This window comes from Lates calcarifer, linkage group LG3 (assembly GCF_001640805.2).
Source record: "Lates calcarifer isolate ASB-BC8 linkage group LG3, TLL_Latcal_v3, whole genome shotgun sequence".
NCBI lineage: Eukaryota > Metazoa > Chordata > Actinopteri > Centropomidae > Lates > Lates calcarifer.
In genome coordinates, this window is record NC_066835.1 from 7,991,804 (window position 1) to 8,009,603 (window position 17,800).

Genomic DNA, 17,800 nt, shown 5'->3' on the forward strand with positions numbered 1-17,800 from the left:
AGTATACGTGCTATACTGAAAGTAAGATAAACCAAACAACATTACATTTCTTTATAAAGCAGCAAATTTCAGCTTTCAGTCATTTCTTAAGAAGTTAAAGTGACTACTCTCACTCAGGCAGCTTTACTTTACTACCAACTGTTTGCATCCATGTGTGTGCGTGTGTGTGTGTGTGTGAGAGAGAGAGAGAGAGAGAGAGAGAGAGAGAGAGGGAGAGAGAGGGAGGGAGAGGGAGAGAGAGGACTATCTGAGAGCAGGAAGACTCAGTAACAGTGATAGGTTACAGATGCCCTTCAAAGTCAGCATTACATTCTGAATCTTAGCAGTCACATGGTCTTTTCTCCCACCTTACGTCTTGATTAGGGTATTTGCACCTCGAGTAACCCGCATGCTGGTTGGCTGAGAGGCAATCATCCCATCGTGGTGAAACAAACTAGCTGTGCTCCACATCGAGGAAGAAGAAGAGAGACACGGAGCGCATCGCCCCCCGCACACACAGTGCTTTCATTTTGCGATACAAGAGGCTATTTAACAATAGCCGGCGCGGACTGTATAAGGGCTGTGGAGGAGGTGGACTAGTGCAATGATGACGGGCAAATCTGTGAAAGACGTTGACAGATACCAGGCTGTCCTCAACTCTTTACTGGCGCTGGAGGAGAATAAATTCTGCGCTGACTGCGAATCAAAAGGTAGGTGATTTTAGTCCTGTGTCAGTGTCTGTCCATTGAGTACAGCCTGCATAATGAGCAGTGCGCGAATCGAGCCTGTGTCTCATTTACTACGCTGGTAAAATGCGGCGTTGCATTCATCATCTCTCGGCCAATTACATTGTACTATGGTGCAAGACACGGGGCCACATCCTCACAAGGCTGGAGCGTGGCATGCAGCTACATCATGGCATGCTCCCTCTCAAGCAATAGTCTATTTCTAATCACTAGGTTGGAATATCACATATGAAGGATTTAGTTAACAATGAGAATTGAACAGCTATATTACACAGTGACAATTACTCAAACTACTGGAACAGTTGGCAGACCTTTTAGGTTCCCCCGAACCCCAGTTTGGAAACCACTGGAGTAGCAGACACAGAGATAGACACAGAGAGTCACCCTGAACAGATTGTTCCTGCAGGCTGAGTGCAGACTGGGACACACAGAAGCCCTGCTCTTGACAAATAAGGCACTGCAATATCTTAATGTTATGATGACAATATATGGGGCTGATGTCAGTCCACATTACTGACTTATTGTATCATAGAGTAAATTAGTGAGATGGTTGTTTTTTCATTTCTTTGGATGCTGATGTGTAGTAAGCTTCTGCAACTGTTTTAACATGTATTGTAGGATTATTTTTATACAGTGCAGTTTTACGTGTTTATGCCTACTGACCCGCCCCCAGTCTGTTTGTAGCCTCAGTCAGGGCCTTGGACTATGTCATCATCAATCTGCTGAACCTTTTTTTTGCCATACTGGTGGGTAAACATTGCTGTTTTTTTGTTTTTTTTTTTTGGGCAGGATCAGCAGTCTCTATGTTGATAATATCTTTGCTCAAAACATGCATGTGCTACTACACAACAGGTCCACACACTGGCAGGTAAACTGTCACGCACCAAAAACCACTTCACAGCCAGCGTTGCTCCCTAGAGACAAACCTCAGCTGTCAGTAAATAACTTCTCCTGTGTCAACACACAGTAATTATCTTTATTAGAGACATGTTACATCTTGATTAGATATTTTATGTGCTTAGTATGAAACTTATGTATTTTCCACATCTTCTGGTGCGTCTACAGTCCATATGATATCTGTACATGTAACAGCATGGCTTTCAAGGGTATGCTGGATTCCAAGCCTGCTCTGACGTAACTTGGCATTGAGATTGATGAGATTGGCTTTGTGACGCCACACCTGGTCAGTGAAATGACTCAACAGGGCGGCTAGATGTCATTCAGCGTATGCTTCCACATCACCGGCTCTGCTCCCACCTCAGTCATAAATTCTCAAGGCCCCAAATGTATGTAAATTACTGCACACTGTCATGCGGGGTTGGGGGGGCACCCTCGGGATTCCTTATGAAAACTTTATGAGTGATGGGAGTGAGCAGCTTCACATATCTACTAGGGAGTAGGATGTATTCTCTGGAAGACTCTGCATAAAGGTTCAGATCTGTGTTTGTGTCTTTGTCTGGCGCAAAGATAGACAAACAGACAAATTGGCAGGCAAACAGCATCAGGGAAATACTAAGTGTACAAAGCACTCACATCTCAGTCGCTTCATGTCTTAAAATCCCTCTTTAATCTGTATGTCTGCCTTCTGATTCATGCCTGAAGCAAATGAAAGATTTGAAATCAATAAGTTATTGCAGCTCCCCTCTGGATTTACAAACCAGGCTGTGTCATAACAGGGGAAAACCTTCTAATATTTGGTACAAACATATAGACAGGAGAGAGATGGCGCAAACACAGACAGTTTTGACCTTAGGTGACTGAGTTAACCTTAGTCTCAGTGCTCCCACTCTGTGTGTGCTTTTTGTTCATTTGGATGAATGTCACTATCCAGGTGTTCTTTCCGTGTCACTCTTTATATTTCTCACTCTCCGTCTGTGCCTTTGTGTCTCTGTTGTTTTGTGTCCCTGTGTCTGCATTTCTGTATCTCTTTCAGATTCTTTAGCTGCCAAATGCAGGTAAAAATGATCTGTGGTGCTGATGCAGCATCACAAATATTTCATGAGAAACACTGTCTCCTCCGTCTTTTTCTGCCTTTTTTAAGGGAGATTCTTAATTTGCTCTCAAGGCAAATTCTTGCTGCATTTTGCTGCTAAAACACAAAAAGGCAACATCCCCGACAGAAGAAATTAAGTTTCATAAAATTTTCTCTTAAACACACACATACATAGACAATGGAAAGGTTTGTACGCTGTTACTTTGCTGAGATTATGTGAAGTCAAGGTCTTGGTTGGATTCAAATGGCAGACGTCATCAGGACACTGTGAATGCTTAGTTTTACAATACAAGGTTTTGTTCCAGTGCATATGCCCTTTGGATGGTCTTTTAATGAAATATAAATAGAACTGCAGATGATGTTAGACTTCTGGGAAACACACTTGTGACTGTTCAGAAGTCCGTTCAAAAAAGCAGTGTGATCAGGTTCTTGCGGCTTATCTAAAGATGTGGTTGTTCAATGACCAGACTACAGTCAACAAAAGCATTTAAAACAAATATCAAGGCATCATTTTTACTTTTGTGATGGTACTGACCTTTCTGATCCAGGTCAGGGACACGTGTAGAGAGAGAGAGAACATTTAAATCATTTACATTCGTTTGTTTGTTGTTGAGATTGGACCCGTGATACCCGTCACATCTTGCTTCTAACTCATCTTTTCTCTTATTTTCACGCACTCAAAACACATGCAGTCATCAAGCATGTCGGTGCATTGCTTTTTTGATTGGCGTGACTTCGGCGTGCAACAGACTGGTTGAATTAGTCGGCAGATGAGATTAGGTGGTGAAGGGAGAAAATGGCAACCACATACACACCAGGATGCTAAAGCTTTAGCCTTATATTTTGTAAAAGTGACATTTTATAATATTAGAGGTCTATTACGTCACCTAAGCCATATTTTCTGCTCTGTGTTTATTATTTAACAATGAAATTATATATGGTTCCATACTGATTGACTCTCAGTCTCATTTCTCACCTTTTTTCCATGTAACTGTGCTAATGAATAGGCTGACACCGTGATGTAGGTTGTTGCCTGAAGAGAGATACTTTACCTCCTACCTGATTAGCACATTTTCTCAAATGTGTAAGTGTTACTCTTCTGTGAATGAGATGACAAGCACACAGTCCTGCAAAACCGCACACGTGCACGCTCACATGTGCACACCCTCCCCCTCGCAAGTCAGGCTTTTGGACATATGGCTCGTGATGAGGTTTTGGTTTAATCTTGTTTGCTCTGACACAGATCAGTGCACGTTTATCACCTTCCTCCCTCCGGGGCAACCGAAGAGGAAGTGGAGAGATGTATGGAGCAAAGTATTCGCTTTACACCGGTCCATGAAAAAAACACACAAAAACACATTAACGTTGCTACAGGGCAATCCCTATCTATGGTTACTCTATCAATACCACAGCAGTGAAACTGTATCTCTGCTTTTTGAGTGCTGTTTACAGCCTGTGCTGCCCAACTTCCTGTCTCTCTCTTTTCCTCTGTACCACATGACATTCTGTATTATTTGCTTTTTTGGTATCACTTCCTCACAGTGTGACACCTCTACTGTAAATCCTCAGTACTGCCAGGAAATAATAAAGAGATGGGGGAGAGAGGGTGAGGCAGGTGCATAATGTAGTCAACACTCCACCTCTGGCTTCAGTCTCAAGGGGCTGCATGTATGTGTGTGTTGTATGTCTCTCTGTGTGTGTGTGTGTGTGTGTGTGTGTGTGTGTGTGTGTGGTTTGCACTTGCATAAAAGCCTGCATCCTTTATTGCCTCCATTGTACTTGTGTTTACGTATGGTCCTGGTTGCCGTGGAGATATCACCTGGCGATGTCATGTCTAATCCCTCCGCCGCCACCACCACCCTCCCCTTCCCACCCTTTAATCTCATCCAATCAGGAGACAGCAGGGATTTCATTTTAAACAAGGAGGTGATTGGCTGTTTGTGTCCCTTGGCTGGCACAGAGTTCAGATTTGCACAGTACCAAGGAGAGGGTGGCACGGTGATAGAGTACACAGTATAATGCTATGTCTATACGCTTCTCTAATTCACTGGCATGCCTGGATTAACCTGCTAGGGGCCCCTTTTAACAATCCAGAACCTCCCTCTCTGTGTGCAGTTTGTACATTATTCCTGGAATATTACAAGGTACCAGGTTTGTTGTGACATATGAGCACAGCATCATCTGAAATACTGACAGTTTTAAACTAGAATGTGACCACTATAAGACAAGGTCTGAGGTCTGAGTAATTGTAGGACCCTGTTGAGGTCCTTACAAAGTTACACATTAATCAACTTACCACATTGGGCACACAGTGAACCTTGGGATTTGGCGGCGGTGGTAGTGGTGAGCCTGCTCGGCCTACTTGGTAATCAAGCCTCGTGCCAGTGTCTGTTATACAAAAACACACAAAACGTGAGGTAAGGTCAAACATCAGTCTGCTATCAGCAGATTTACCTGGAAACCGCCTCACCACAGCATAGGAGGTTCACAGAATACCAGGCAACAGTTTACAAAAGGAGGCGACAGCACTTGCTAAAACATCTGTATTCTACTCCACTGATTGCAAAGTGCTGTAACAGAAATATACAAGTGAATACTCAATACAAGAACACAGTCTAACATTACAGCAACAATAATCATATTAACTACAGAGGGTGCAAACAATAATATCTGTTACAGGATGAAGCATAAAAGCAAGTCTAAAAATGTGTTTTGAAAAGAATCTAGAGCTCACAGTGATGCAGCCTTAGTCATCTTTTGATGTATAATCCATTCAACGTCAGTGACTCACCTGCAGCATCACAGTCAGTCGTGACACGCACATTGTAACACAGATGGTTAGTGTGTATTAGTAAATTATCAATAGGGATCCATCTGTTTAGCTCAGACTGGGACTGGGTCACTGGGTGGCCTCAGGGTTTCTGGAGTGGTTTAGATGCTGAGGGGCTTGAGGAGGGGACAGCTCTATACACATGAGTGTGTGTTTGTTTGGTGGTGGTGGTGGTGGTGTAGGAGGGTGAAGGATCCACTGATGACTGAGGCTCTGTGGGATTAAGTGGGTGCATGCAGAGAGCACCGTTTATCCTTGTGGGATATAGGCTAATGAGCCATATGCACCTGCTCATGCATGTGTGTGTGTGTGTGTGTGTGTGTGTGTGCACAAATGTGTTTGTATGAGACTGTGCACTCATGTGTATCATAGGTGTGTATCAGAAAAGCACCCCTGGGAAGGCTGCTGATAAAATATTACTTTGTTTTTTAGTTTAGTTTGTTTGACATTACAAAAATGTCACATCAGCTACATCATACTATCAAACACATAAACAACAACCTGTATAATCATGATAACTGGGATGGTATGTTAATAAAGTTTCCCACTAGACATAACATAACCTCCTTTCTAAAATGGTGGCAGCTATTTATTGATTTTAATATGCAAAGGCAACTCATTCTAATTGCTGGCACCACAGGACCTAAACAAACGGGTGCCCCTGTTGGTGTTTAACCCTGGCAAACACAAATATGCAACATTAGCTCTTGTCTGCTGGGCATGAGTTCCCAGAACCATACAAAAGCAGTCTTTGAAATACTCAAGGGCTCTGTTATGAATATGATGTACCACACAGCAATGAGCTATCAGACCTCTTGGAACTACTTTTGTCACAGACCTTCAAACCGTGAACAGAGAATGAATAATCAAACTAACTCAAAGCAGAAGAATTGGCCAACAGTCTTAGACTTCCTTTATCAACTGAATTAGCTTTTCCAGCCAGAAACCCAGGTCGCTTGTTCACTTTCCCTGGAGCTTTTGATGCTACACTCCCTCCACCCAGATTTGTGGATAACAAAGGGTTTGGCAGATCACATCTGACCATCTAGGACAATACTGCTGTGTGTTTGTGTTTGTAAATGCTGGTGCATGCTGTTCTGTTTACATATTTAAGATGAGTAAATGTCTTCCAAGGATTAGGGTTACACATTCCAGGCAGCCATCAATTTCCTTTTATTTCTGTATGGTATGAAAATGGATTAGCAGGCTCTTGTTTGAGTTCACCAGAATGAAAATCAAATAAATCTGACACGGTCACTATGAGGGATTGCAAACGTTGATTACAATTTATGTGGACTTGATATCCATAGTTTTATCCATATAGTTCTGAATCACAAATATGTCTCAGTGGGCTTTAGCTAAACAAGTTTCTAAAGTCTGCTAACAAATTATTATACTATATATAAATTAATGGGAAGCAATGACTGCCATGAAAGTAGGTACGTTCAAACTAAAAAACAACCTTTATTAGGAAATGGTCAGCAAGAATATACCGTGTTCATAGTAGGTATGAATAGATAGTGAAAATGGATAAAACTTACAAATATCCTGGTATATGGCCCCCTGAAATTAACATTTTATTTGGAATATCCCATAATATTGGGAATAAAGACTACATGTAAGTAAAGGTCCATACAAGTGTTGTAATACAAATGCGTGTGGGTGAGTGACAGAGGGGTTCATTATAGAGCTCTGTTTGCGCTTCTTGCTCGTCATACCCCCTGTACATCCCAGCAGGCCTTCAAACAGCTGAAGTCCGCCATTTGATGACTATAAAAATCTGCCCTTGTTTGTCTCTGTTTTTGGCTCTCGCCCCGTCTCTGCCTTCTCCTCCCCTGATGTGCTTCAAGCTGCATGTTTGACAACCACAACCACAGTCATTTTTTGCCAGGGTGATTCATCAATCGCCTATGCGAGCCCTTTACTTTTGGGTAGTTTGCCCCATAAAAACTGAGGACTGATTTATAAGTCAGACCTGGTGGGTTAAATTATACCTTGAAGAAGGTGTGGCAGTTGTTTTTTGGTTGCGAAAAGAAAAGGGGAAATCAACAGTGGAGAAATGTGCACTGCAATGTGAACCCTGTAACACAGAGAATCTGATTTGTAGAGATTGTTTGTTCAATCTTTCCTTCCTTTTTTTAGATGTCTATTCCTCCTACTCTCTTCCTACTAAATCTGTTCAAAGTACCTGGAGGTGTGCACTGTTGCTGGACAGACATACTGTGTATGGGTTCTTACTCAAGCACTGCATTGATTAGAACCAAAGAGGCTTCTGTGGTGCAGTATGCAGGTGTGATTCACTTTAAATGTCTGTTCTCCATCCTCGAATCTGAGCATTGAAAGTGAGTTGCTCTAAATACAAATACAAAAGATGTAAATGATGTAGTCTGATATTATACGTAGCATTAAATATCATCAAGCTTGATTTATTAACATTTAAAGAAAGTTTGTTCAATTTGAACCATTTATACATTTTATCCAGTTCAGTTCATTTGCCACAGAAATATGTATTGAAAAATTAAACAGACAAGTATCATCAGCAAAAAGTAACAGGAACATAGGTGCTGATGCAGTGACTGAACCATTAGTGTATAATAGGAACAAAAGGGGTCCAAGAACGGACCCTTGTGGGACACCACAAGCAATTCTCTAAACACAGCTGAGGCTGACAGAAATGCCGTTATTATGTCATTAACCATATTTTTGGGCATATATAATTTGCATCCTTAGAATGAATGTCTGAGACGTTTCAGTCAGAATTGCAAATTTGAACCAGATGGTGGCACCAAATGAAAAGTCAAGGGATCACTGTTGTTTGCAGAATTCATTCCCTGGGAACCATGAGTATCTGTACAAAATTTCCTGACAGTCCATCTAATACATATTTCACTGGATAAATAAAATTTCAGTCTTGACCAAAGTGATCACCTGACCAGCCAGTGGACCAACAGACCAGCAATGCCATCTCTGGAACCACACTGACTAGGCTAGCATGGCTAAAATGAGAAAAAAAAAAGTGCAGTAACAGGGAGAAACCCCAGAAAGTACGGGTGGAGAATGTAATAGAAATGGAGAATTACAACTGTGTGAGAGAGATATGGGCAGACAGGGGAGAAGAGGAGGGAGGCAGCGGTGGTGAATGAGAGAGATAAGAAATGGCGGCCAGGACACAGGGCGGGCATCAGAATAAAGATGAGGAGGACAAACTAATTCCAGCGTTCTGGGACTTCAACACAATTGACAATCTCTCTCTTTCTCTTTGTCAGTGCCAATGTTTACAGCAGTTAAGCAGGCTTTGCAGGAGTAATTCTATTATTAGCCAGCATGACAGCTAATGCTGCAGCCAGACAGTCAGGATGATGAACATACTCTCTCTGTCTCGTGACCCTGTGTTTATGTTTACTGGTTTGCTCTCTGTACTGACGTTTGCGTTTTTGCTATTTTCAATTTCAAAATAAAGCAAATTAAGCAAACAGGAAGCACATTAATAATCACTCCCAGTCCAATGATTTCCTGTTAATATTGCAAATAGAATAATGGTTTCTTTTAGTATGCATAGTTCAGGATGCAACCAAGACAAGGGGCTATTATTTGACTCTGCACCCAGATGTAGTTTGTTTCCGCAGCTGGCGTAAAGAGGAAGGTTTTGTATGTTCTTTCCTCTCAAACTCAGCTTCCTCTTTCATTTGCATAGAATGGCTTTTCCTTAACGCTGCACAGTGACTTCGGCCGACAGGAGAGAAGAATTGAAATTAAAAGCTGCTCTTCCACCTAGTGGTGTAAAGGCCACAGCGCATCAACTTGTAGCAAGGTTGCAAGCAAGGACTCTTAACGGAGATGAGCGGAGAGGTGGAGACAGAGGCAGAGAGTGGTTCAGTCCAACAAGAGTGAAAGGAAGGAGGGGGTGAGCGGGAAGAGATGGAGGGAGAAGAGGAGGAAGAGGAGGGGTGAGAAGAGAGAGGGATGCAGGGAGAGATGGGGAGAGAAGCACCAGTATTCTCTTTGAAGCTGACTGTACTCTCTGAAGAGGACGGTTGCATAATTTGAGCAGAAAAATAGCCTGACTGTGTTGTTTTTATCCAGCTCTTAGAGTTGCCTGTTCAGGCAGGGATCCTGACAGCTCTGCAGATAGACAGATGATACACAGAGGCAAACACAACACTATATTAAGCTTAAACCTATACAGCAAGGCTGTGAATATGGGGCACACGACACTGAGATGTATCCATTAAGATACATATGGCAGTAAGATGGACAAAATGGCCCACTCAGATAACATTGCACCCACACACACAGGCTCATGACCAAATGAGTAATCATCCCTGCAGGTATCCAGGCTCTGAGTGTGTGTGATTGCCTGTGTGTGTGTTTGTGTGAATTTCTACTCCCCCTCTCTCTTCTCAGTCTCAGTTATGTAGGCTAACTCTCCAATAGGATCCCATTATGTGTCAGGACACAGCATGACTTACACGGGATTAGATGTGTTCCCAGCTGAATTCAAACTCATAATTGAGGTTTCAGGCTTGTCTCTCTATAATTGGACTAAAATTAATCAAGAGTTTGGCTCCCTTCCACTTACTCTACCTCTCTATTACACCTCCAGATTCACTTCTCTTCTATTTTCTCAGGTTTAGTTCCACTGCCCAATTATTTTGTCGGCGTCCTCTAAAGACAGTCTTCTCTAAATATTAGCTCACCTTCGTTGGTCTCTCTTCATTTACCAGGTCCGAGATGGGCATCGTGGAACTTGGGCATTTTTATCTGTATCCGCTGTGCTGGTATCCATCGAAACCTCGGGGTTCACATCTCCAAGGTCAAGTCCGTCAACCTGGATCAGTGGACGCAGGAGCAGGTCCAGGTCAGAGGTCACACTGGAACATTTACTACACGTTAATGTGCGACATACAGGATGAATTTCTGCAAAACAGACAGGGGATATAGGATGATTTGGTTCACATGTAATAGACCTGGACTGTCAAACTTTCTAACAGTCAGTCCGATTCTTACTGACGTGTCTCCACTAAGACTCTTTTGGTTTGCTGCTTTCCATTTGCAAACAGCTTGACTTTTTTAGTATTGTGTTATAATACAAGACCATCATCAGAAATGAGCAGTTGTTGGATCAACACTTCTATTTCTGCAGAGCAACATCTCAGTGGTAAAGCAAAAAGAATTTTGATGATTGCTTAGACAGTATCCGTCAACGACTGGACATGACTGAGGAGGAAAGGAGGATCTGCATTATAATTTTAATACTTGTACGTTCACACACAGGAGAGGAAGTAGACGCTTTCTCATTAGTATGCTGCTCATCCTGTCTGGTTCTGATAGGCAAGGAAATCAGCATTATGCCTCCCTGTGTGATAATATCCTCCAGTCAGCATGTTTTTTTTTTCTCTACATACATTAAAAAGATTCTCACACTGTTTTATCAGCAGGAGTCCACTTCTTTTTATATCACTGAAAACACAATAGGAATTGTACCTTGAACATTGTGTTTTTCCCTCAATTGACCGCTTGACGATGTGATTTGGTTTGTTGTGTGTTGGTGCCCCCCAGTGTGTTCAAGAGATGGGAAATGCCAAGGCCAAACGTCTCTATGAGGCTTTCTTACCCGAGTGTTTCCAGCGCCCTGAGACGGACCAGTCTGCAGAGATCTTCATCCGGGACAAGTATGATAAGAAGAAGTACATGGATAAGGTTATAGACATCCAGATGCTCAGAGTGAGTCTGCAAACACTCACACACACACACATACACACAAAATCAGATATACAACTCTCAATCAGATCAATCAAAGAAAGAGTGTGAGAGAGTTAATAGCCAATTGTTTTCTCGGTGCAGAAAGAAAAGAGCTGCGACAATATACCCAAGGAGCCGGTTGTGTTTGAGAAGATGAAGTTGGTGAGTGCATCCTTGTATTGTCCTGCTGCTAGTATCACAGCATGAACAGAGTAGAACTGACGTCATTCCTGTCCTCAGATTGTTTGATTTCTAACATTTAAGTGAATGCAGCATTAGGCGAGAGGGTGGTGGTGGGGGTGGGGGGTTGTCAATCAGTGAGGAGAAGCTGATATGAGATACTTCTTTAGGAGCCAGCAGAGGAAAACTTACTTGAGTAGGAAGGTTGTTTTACCACTGGGGAGTCTGGAGAAAAAAGGATTCAGTCTTGGTCATCAGTGCAGATGTGTTTCATAAATCACCTCTATTTTGTCTGTTGTGACAGAAAAAAGACATCAGCCCGAAGACAGATTCCCAGACTGTTACAGACCTGCTTGGACTAGGTATTCTACTGCATACACACACACAGACAACGCTCATTTACAGTATAATGCTGGGAACTGTGTGATGGATCATCACCAGTACATTCAGTAGCCTGTTTATTAGCATAGAAACAGAATATAAAACAGCTTCATTTTACATTATATTGTGAGAAATGCTTCATGAGTGCCCTTTCCAAATATTACAGCCAGCAGCCAGAAAGCAAAACATTTCCACTGGGATTCTCTTATTACTATCAATTTATCTCAATTCTAAGCTAAATTCTAGCTTGTATGCATCATAAAAGGCAAGCAAACACTACAAACATCTAGTTTAAGTTCAAGGTTTGATTAGATAAATTGATGTGAAAATGAATGGGTTATAAATGTGAATGGGTTATAACCATCAACCATCTATTAGATGCCCCTGCTCCAAGTCCTGCAGTGTCGAATGGTGGAGGATGTGTTCCAGACAGTAATGAGAGCCCTGTGGTATCTAATCCACCTCTGGCACACTCTGCCCTGGATCTCTTCAGCTCTCTGCCAACACCTTCCTCTGCCTCCTCCTCTAAAACTACGGTAGGAGATGAAACACTGTAAATACTATGCACTGTATGCTCCCCACAGAACCCCCAGATTTTTGTAAATGTACCCCTATACCTGTGTTGTCATTTGCTTCTTTTGTCACCTTTGCTTGCATCCTGACAACCCTTTCTCTCTGCCTCTGCCATGTGTCTTTCTGTCCCCAGCCTGTCTCCAGCTCTATGCCTCAGAGCAGAGTGACTGCCTCTGTGCCTGAAAATCTCAGTCTCTTCCTGGATCCGGCACCCAAAGCAGAGGAAGGCACTGTCAAGAAACTGTCCAAGGACTCTATTCTCTCTCTGTATGCTTCCACCCCCTCAGTGCACGCTAGCAGTATGGCTACTCATGGTGAGAACTAGATTAATTTATCTCAGATGGTGTTTTGCCATCTTTCCCTAAAGCTGATGCTATGAAATATTTTTTTGTGTTGATAATGGATCGAATAATTATATGTAAATTGAGAAGGTTTGCTTGTAATGACAATTAGAGAATTACCACCAAATCCTCTAGTTAATCCTTTTTGCCCCTTTTATCAACTTGTTTTTGTTTTATGGTACGCAAATTTATACTTTGTTTCAGTATGTTTTCCTCGAAAAAGCTCTAAAAACGTGCTACACGCTACCTGCCCAGCAGCAAACAACAGTCAGATGAAGTTAGCAGCTAGCTAGTCGACATAGTGAAGCATCTAACAACTATAGAGCCAGATGTGTCCTTTAGGAGTTGGTGGAGACAAAAACTGGGCTAAAAGAAGATCGAATTATAAACTTACAGATACACAACTGCAAATGAACTCGAATATTGCTCCTGGATCTGTAAATAGGCAAATGCTAAGACATTTTACAACTTCATGAAGTGCCTGACACTGCTCCCAAGTGGCAAAAAATGTCAGTTCAGTTTTAAGTTTGTGTCATCAAAGAGTAACCATTATTTATTTGTTATCATGTGCCAACCATGTGCCGCTTTTCTGTCTGTGGTTGTTTTAAGCAGGCTTGTACATGAACCAAATGGGATACCCAACACACCCGTACGGTTCATACCATTCCTTAGCCCAGGCAGGTGGAATGGGAGGTACCATGATGACGTCACAGATGGCCATGATGGGACAGCAACAGAGCGGCATGATGGGGGTTCAACAAACCAGCATGATTGGAGTTCAACAGAACGGCATGATGGGACAGCAGAACGGCTTAATGGGTGCCCAGGGTGTCATGGCTCAGCCTAGTGGCATTGTTCCGTCACCCTACATGACAGGAATGACCCAGGGCATGATGGGACAGCAGCAAAGTGGAATGATGGTACAGCAGCAGAATGGCATTATGGACAGCAGCAAAGCGGGATGATGGTACAGCAGCAAAGTGGGATGATGGGACAGCAGCAAAGTGGGATGATGGGACAGCAGCAGGTCGGAGGTTTGACCACATTACCCCACCAGCAGGTTTATGGAGTGCAGCAGGCCCAGCAGCTACAGTGGAACATTGCCCAGGTGTGTAAGCATGAATTTATATTGTGTAAGCTACCTACCTATCAATTTTTTTTCAATTTTTAAGTGGTAAAAGTTCTGTAGGTAACAGAGTAATCTGTGCTTTGTGGCTTTCAGATGACTCAGCACATGGCTGGCATGAATCTCTACAACACCAACGGCATGATGGGATACAGCAGTCAACACATGGGAGGCTCAGCAACTCAGAGTTCAGCACACATGACAGCGCACATCTGGAAATGAACTCATCTATCTAAGAAATGATGTAATGCCACAAAAGAGAGGGGAAACAGAGTTGTAGGAATCTGTGAATTAGACCCTCCATAAGACATTTTCTAATGCAAGGGAGAAGGAGGAGGAGGAGGAGGAGGAAGGAGGAGACAGGTGTGAAGAATGATGGTTTGGGAAACCACTACTACCTCTCTTTCTCTCTTCCTCTCTGCCCATGCTTCCTCTTCTTGCTCTCATCCATGGCCATGTTTTGCAGATTTCCATGCTTGCCTTCAGAACATTTTGGTATGACGACCAAGACAACAGGGTTCAGAGGCTTCTGGTTAGGACTACACATCTTCCTTTGCACCTAGCCTGTATGTGAGAGTGTGTGTGTGTGTGTGTGTGTGTGCACGCACATCTGCTATATGCAGGTGTTAACTCACTGCTTTGGGGAATTTTGCAGTTTTTCTTACTTGATCAGAAAAACAAAACACATATGGATACGTTTTCTATTTCTTTGTGTAGTTAGTTTGAAGGTGTGTTGAACAGTGAGGTTAGCTTAGCTTAGCTTCACTGGTTGACGTGCTTGAATACTGCTGTTTATTGGAGTTAGTAGCTAAGAAGAGGGAAATAGTTCTTGTTGCAGTACTAAGGATTTGTAACATTTTCTAGTTTGCTAATCCAGCATTTCAGAATTGTAAGCATGAGTAAAATGTAAGATGAGACAGAGTTCATTCAAATATAACCCGTTTGCTTTGATTAGCTTACATAACAGTACCTCGACAAGCAAAACAGAGATTAATTTGTGCTTTATTATTAATGTTTTTCAATCAGTATGATTTTTAACATTACAGAAAGGTTTTAAGGATGAGAACTAAGCAATGTATTATGCAAAGAAACGCTATCTCAAATAATGCACTTGACTGCAGTTGCTGAGATGAAAACGTCAGGTTTAGCAAACAGTCGTTAGCTACATTTTAGCTGTAACTATATAGGATTTACTTTTGTTTTTATTTATTCAGCTCTCAAGCATGCAGGAGTTTACCAAAGAATAGTTGGGTGGAGTATAAATCCTATTTCCCTGTAACTGCTGACATTTAGTCTAATATAAAAATCCAGGAATCAAGCTAGGCTAGGCTAGGCTAGGCTAACCACCAAAGTCATCATACCTTCAAGCTGCACAATGATGAGAAAGGAATTTACGTATTTGTCTGGCTCTTGGTAAGTAGGAAAACGAGTAAAATCCCACAAAACTCATGTATACCTACTAAATACTTAAGTTATCCTACCCGTCCAACAATATTAAAATTTAAGAAATCCATTTATGTGTTGATAATTTTCTCCTCACTGTCTCAGTTATAAAAACCTACCTAGACAGCCCTTCATTATGATGTCTTCTTTTAGAATCGATATCTAATCTCAACTTTTAAGTGTCAAAAGTCCTAAACTGGATTCTGGGAGACCAAAGATCAACACTAGCTTTATTATGGTTGTACAGTGTTCCAGTACGCTTTACTGTATAGCCACTTAACTAGTGATTTGTAGAAAAATCAATTGAGTCCTTTAACAGTTTGGTCATACCTGCTCCTACAGTTCACTGTGCTATTTCCTCAGCAACGGTGGGACACTTAAAAAAATCACTTGCATGCAATGTTATCATGTAAGCGCTCACATTAAGAATCTACCTAGTACAATAGAGGCCTCAAATAATGTTGAATGTCTGTAAATAACAGAGAAAAAGACAGAGGTTGGGATGGATACAAGAAAAACTTTAAGGTACAGGTTAGTCATGTTTCAGATGCTTCCACTGATTTGCATGAGGAGAATGTTTATCTAGCTCTGATTGTATGTAATGTGTGTTTATTAAGATATCTGAATGTGTATCTCTGAATGTTTCTCTTGACTGTACATGTACATCAGTCTCTGACCAAGACCAACAAAAAATCTCAATGAATGTGTCCTGAATGTGTTCACGATTGTACTGGACTTGTTTTGAAAACGCACACCCGAGTATTGTTGGGGTGTGTTTGTTTTTGATATTCTTTTACTCTGTCGAGCAATGTAACACTTGCGTCTTTTGAATGTCCTGTGGATCAACAGCGTCCTGTCGGTTTTTGGTGAATTGTTGGATTCATCCAAGTTTTACTATAAATATCTTGCCATCAAGTTAGGAGCAAACTGTGACCGAGGCTAACACATTTTCAGGTCATTCTAAGGTGTTTACAATTTGGCCAAACCACATTGTGAAGCGGAAAGTGATTGTACGACCACAATCTGTCACCTCTCAATGTTTTAATTGACCCTCCTACACCTCTCCCACACAAACCATCTCTTGAGTCCTGATTTCTCTGACAGCATTCCTAATTATGTTCATTCTTATTACTGCATGAAGCCATTACTGTAAATACTTTCAGCATTTCTGTTTTTTTGAAGAAGCACATTGTTGTTAAGTTGCCACTTTTAATGTGAGGGATAAGAATGTAAAAGGTGCCACTAAGGGGGAAACAAAATGAACATATGGCGCAATAAGATTCTCATTAACTGCTGTTCATAAAACGCAGTACAGCCTTCACAGCTCAGAAAGTTGTTGTCCATTCCTTACAGGTATTTCTTTCAAATTTAGCTCACTTGGTGGCAGTTGAGGCAACAGTTTGACAGCAGCAGTCACCTTCTCTGCTGAGACCAATATTACCATAAGACAATGTGTCATCTCTGCACTGTAACAGCAGATCTGTCAGTCAGCGATGAGAAGTTTGTGGAAAAGAAGAAAAAAAAAATCCACCTCTGTGGTCCATAAGGCCTCCCCTGAGCTTTCTCACTTGTGATTAACTTTAGGTTGCTTGTAATCAGTTCCTTTTTTGTCTGGTATATTTTCTGTGAAATAAAAGCAAATAAAGGAATGTATCTTTTTATGTACTTGTCAATCAAGATATTGTGTACTTTATTCTTTATCAGAATATCTCTGTATATCATGTTTCTTAAACAAGATTTTTGAACATGTACTGTATATTAGTTCATATACAGTTCATATTTCATATTCTTTGTCCCTTTTGATTTCATGTTCAAGCATTAGTCACTTACATTTGAGAACATGTAACATATGATACTTGTCCCTGTGAAAACATACAAATAAATATTGTTTTGATTATATTCTACATGTTGTGATGACTTAAGTTTTTAAACATTCAGATATACACTATTAGCCCTATCAGTCCCACCCAGCACTGACATTCAGCTGGCTGAGCAAGGTGTATGCCTGTATTGGTGTATTTCACACGTCAAGATATGTTATTTCCCATTCTCCAGAAGTAAGGGCTCAGGCTGTAAAGAATTAACTGTTGCTCTGCAAGTATGTTGCCTTTGTTATGATGTTTTTATGACAGAAAGATTAGTGACATGGTTTGATTTTGTGTGGTGTCAAAGGGTTCACTAACAGCAATCACTGACCAGTTTACCTCAGCTCTATGGAGAATTTTAGCATTTTTCAGCCCATGTTTTTGGTCTTAAAGCTTGCAACTTTGCCATTTTGGTTGATTCTCATGGCTCTCATTATTTTTGTCCCCTGCAGACAGCTGTTTTTGTCAAAAAAAAGCTCTAAAAATGCACTGTACACTACAAATCAAATGGTGGGACAAACACAAGGTTAGTCACTAATCACAGAGTGACTTTGTGACTGTGTGTAAACAGGTCACAATTAGATATACAGAAACACAATTC

General features: G+C 41.5%; 1 protein-coding gene across 2 annotated transcripts; it reads left to right on the top strand.

Moving 5' to 3' along the window:
• The first annotated feature begins 219 nt into the window (after positions 1-219).
• On the top strand, positions 220-17,238 carry smap2 (small ArfGAP2). 2 transcript variants are annotated; one of them, XM_018667196.2, is made up of 10 exons: positions 220-689; positions 10,273-10,406; positions 11,108-11,272; positions 11,393-11,452; positions 11,775-11,832; positions 12,230-12,387; positions 12,558-12,738; positions 13,378-13,721; positions 13,763-13,873; positions 13,988-17,238. In XM_018667196.2, the coding sequence occupies exons 1-10, from the start codon at positions 584-586 to the stop codon at positions 14,111-14,113; spliced, it is 1,443 nt and encodes a 480-aa protein (XP_018522712.1). In that variant the 5' UTR covers positions 220-583; the 3' UTR covers positions 14,114-17,238. The 2 variants fall into 2 exon arrangements, with proteins under 2 accessions (XP_018522712.1, XP_018522707.1); XM_018667191.2 differs by lacking the exon at positions 13,988-17,238 and having other exon boundaries at positions 13,375-13,867.
• Positions 17,239-17,800: the final 562 nt, after the last annotated feature.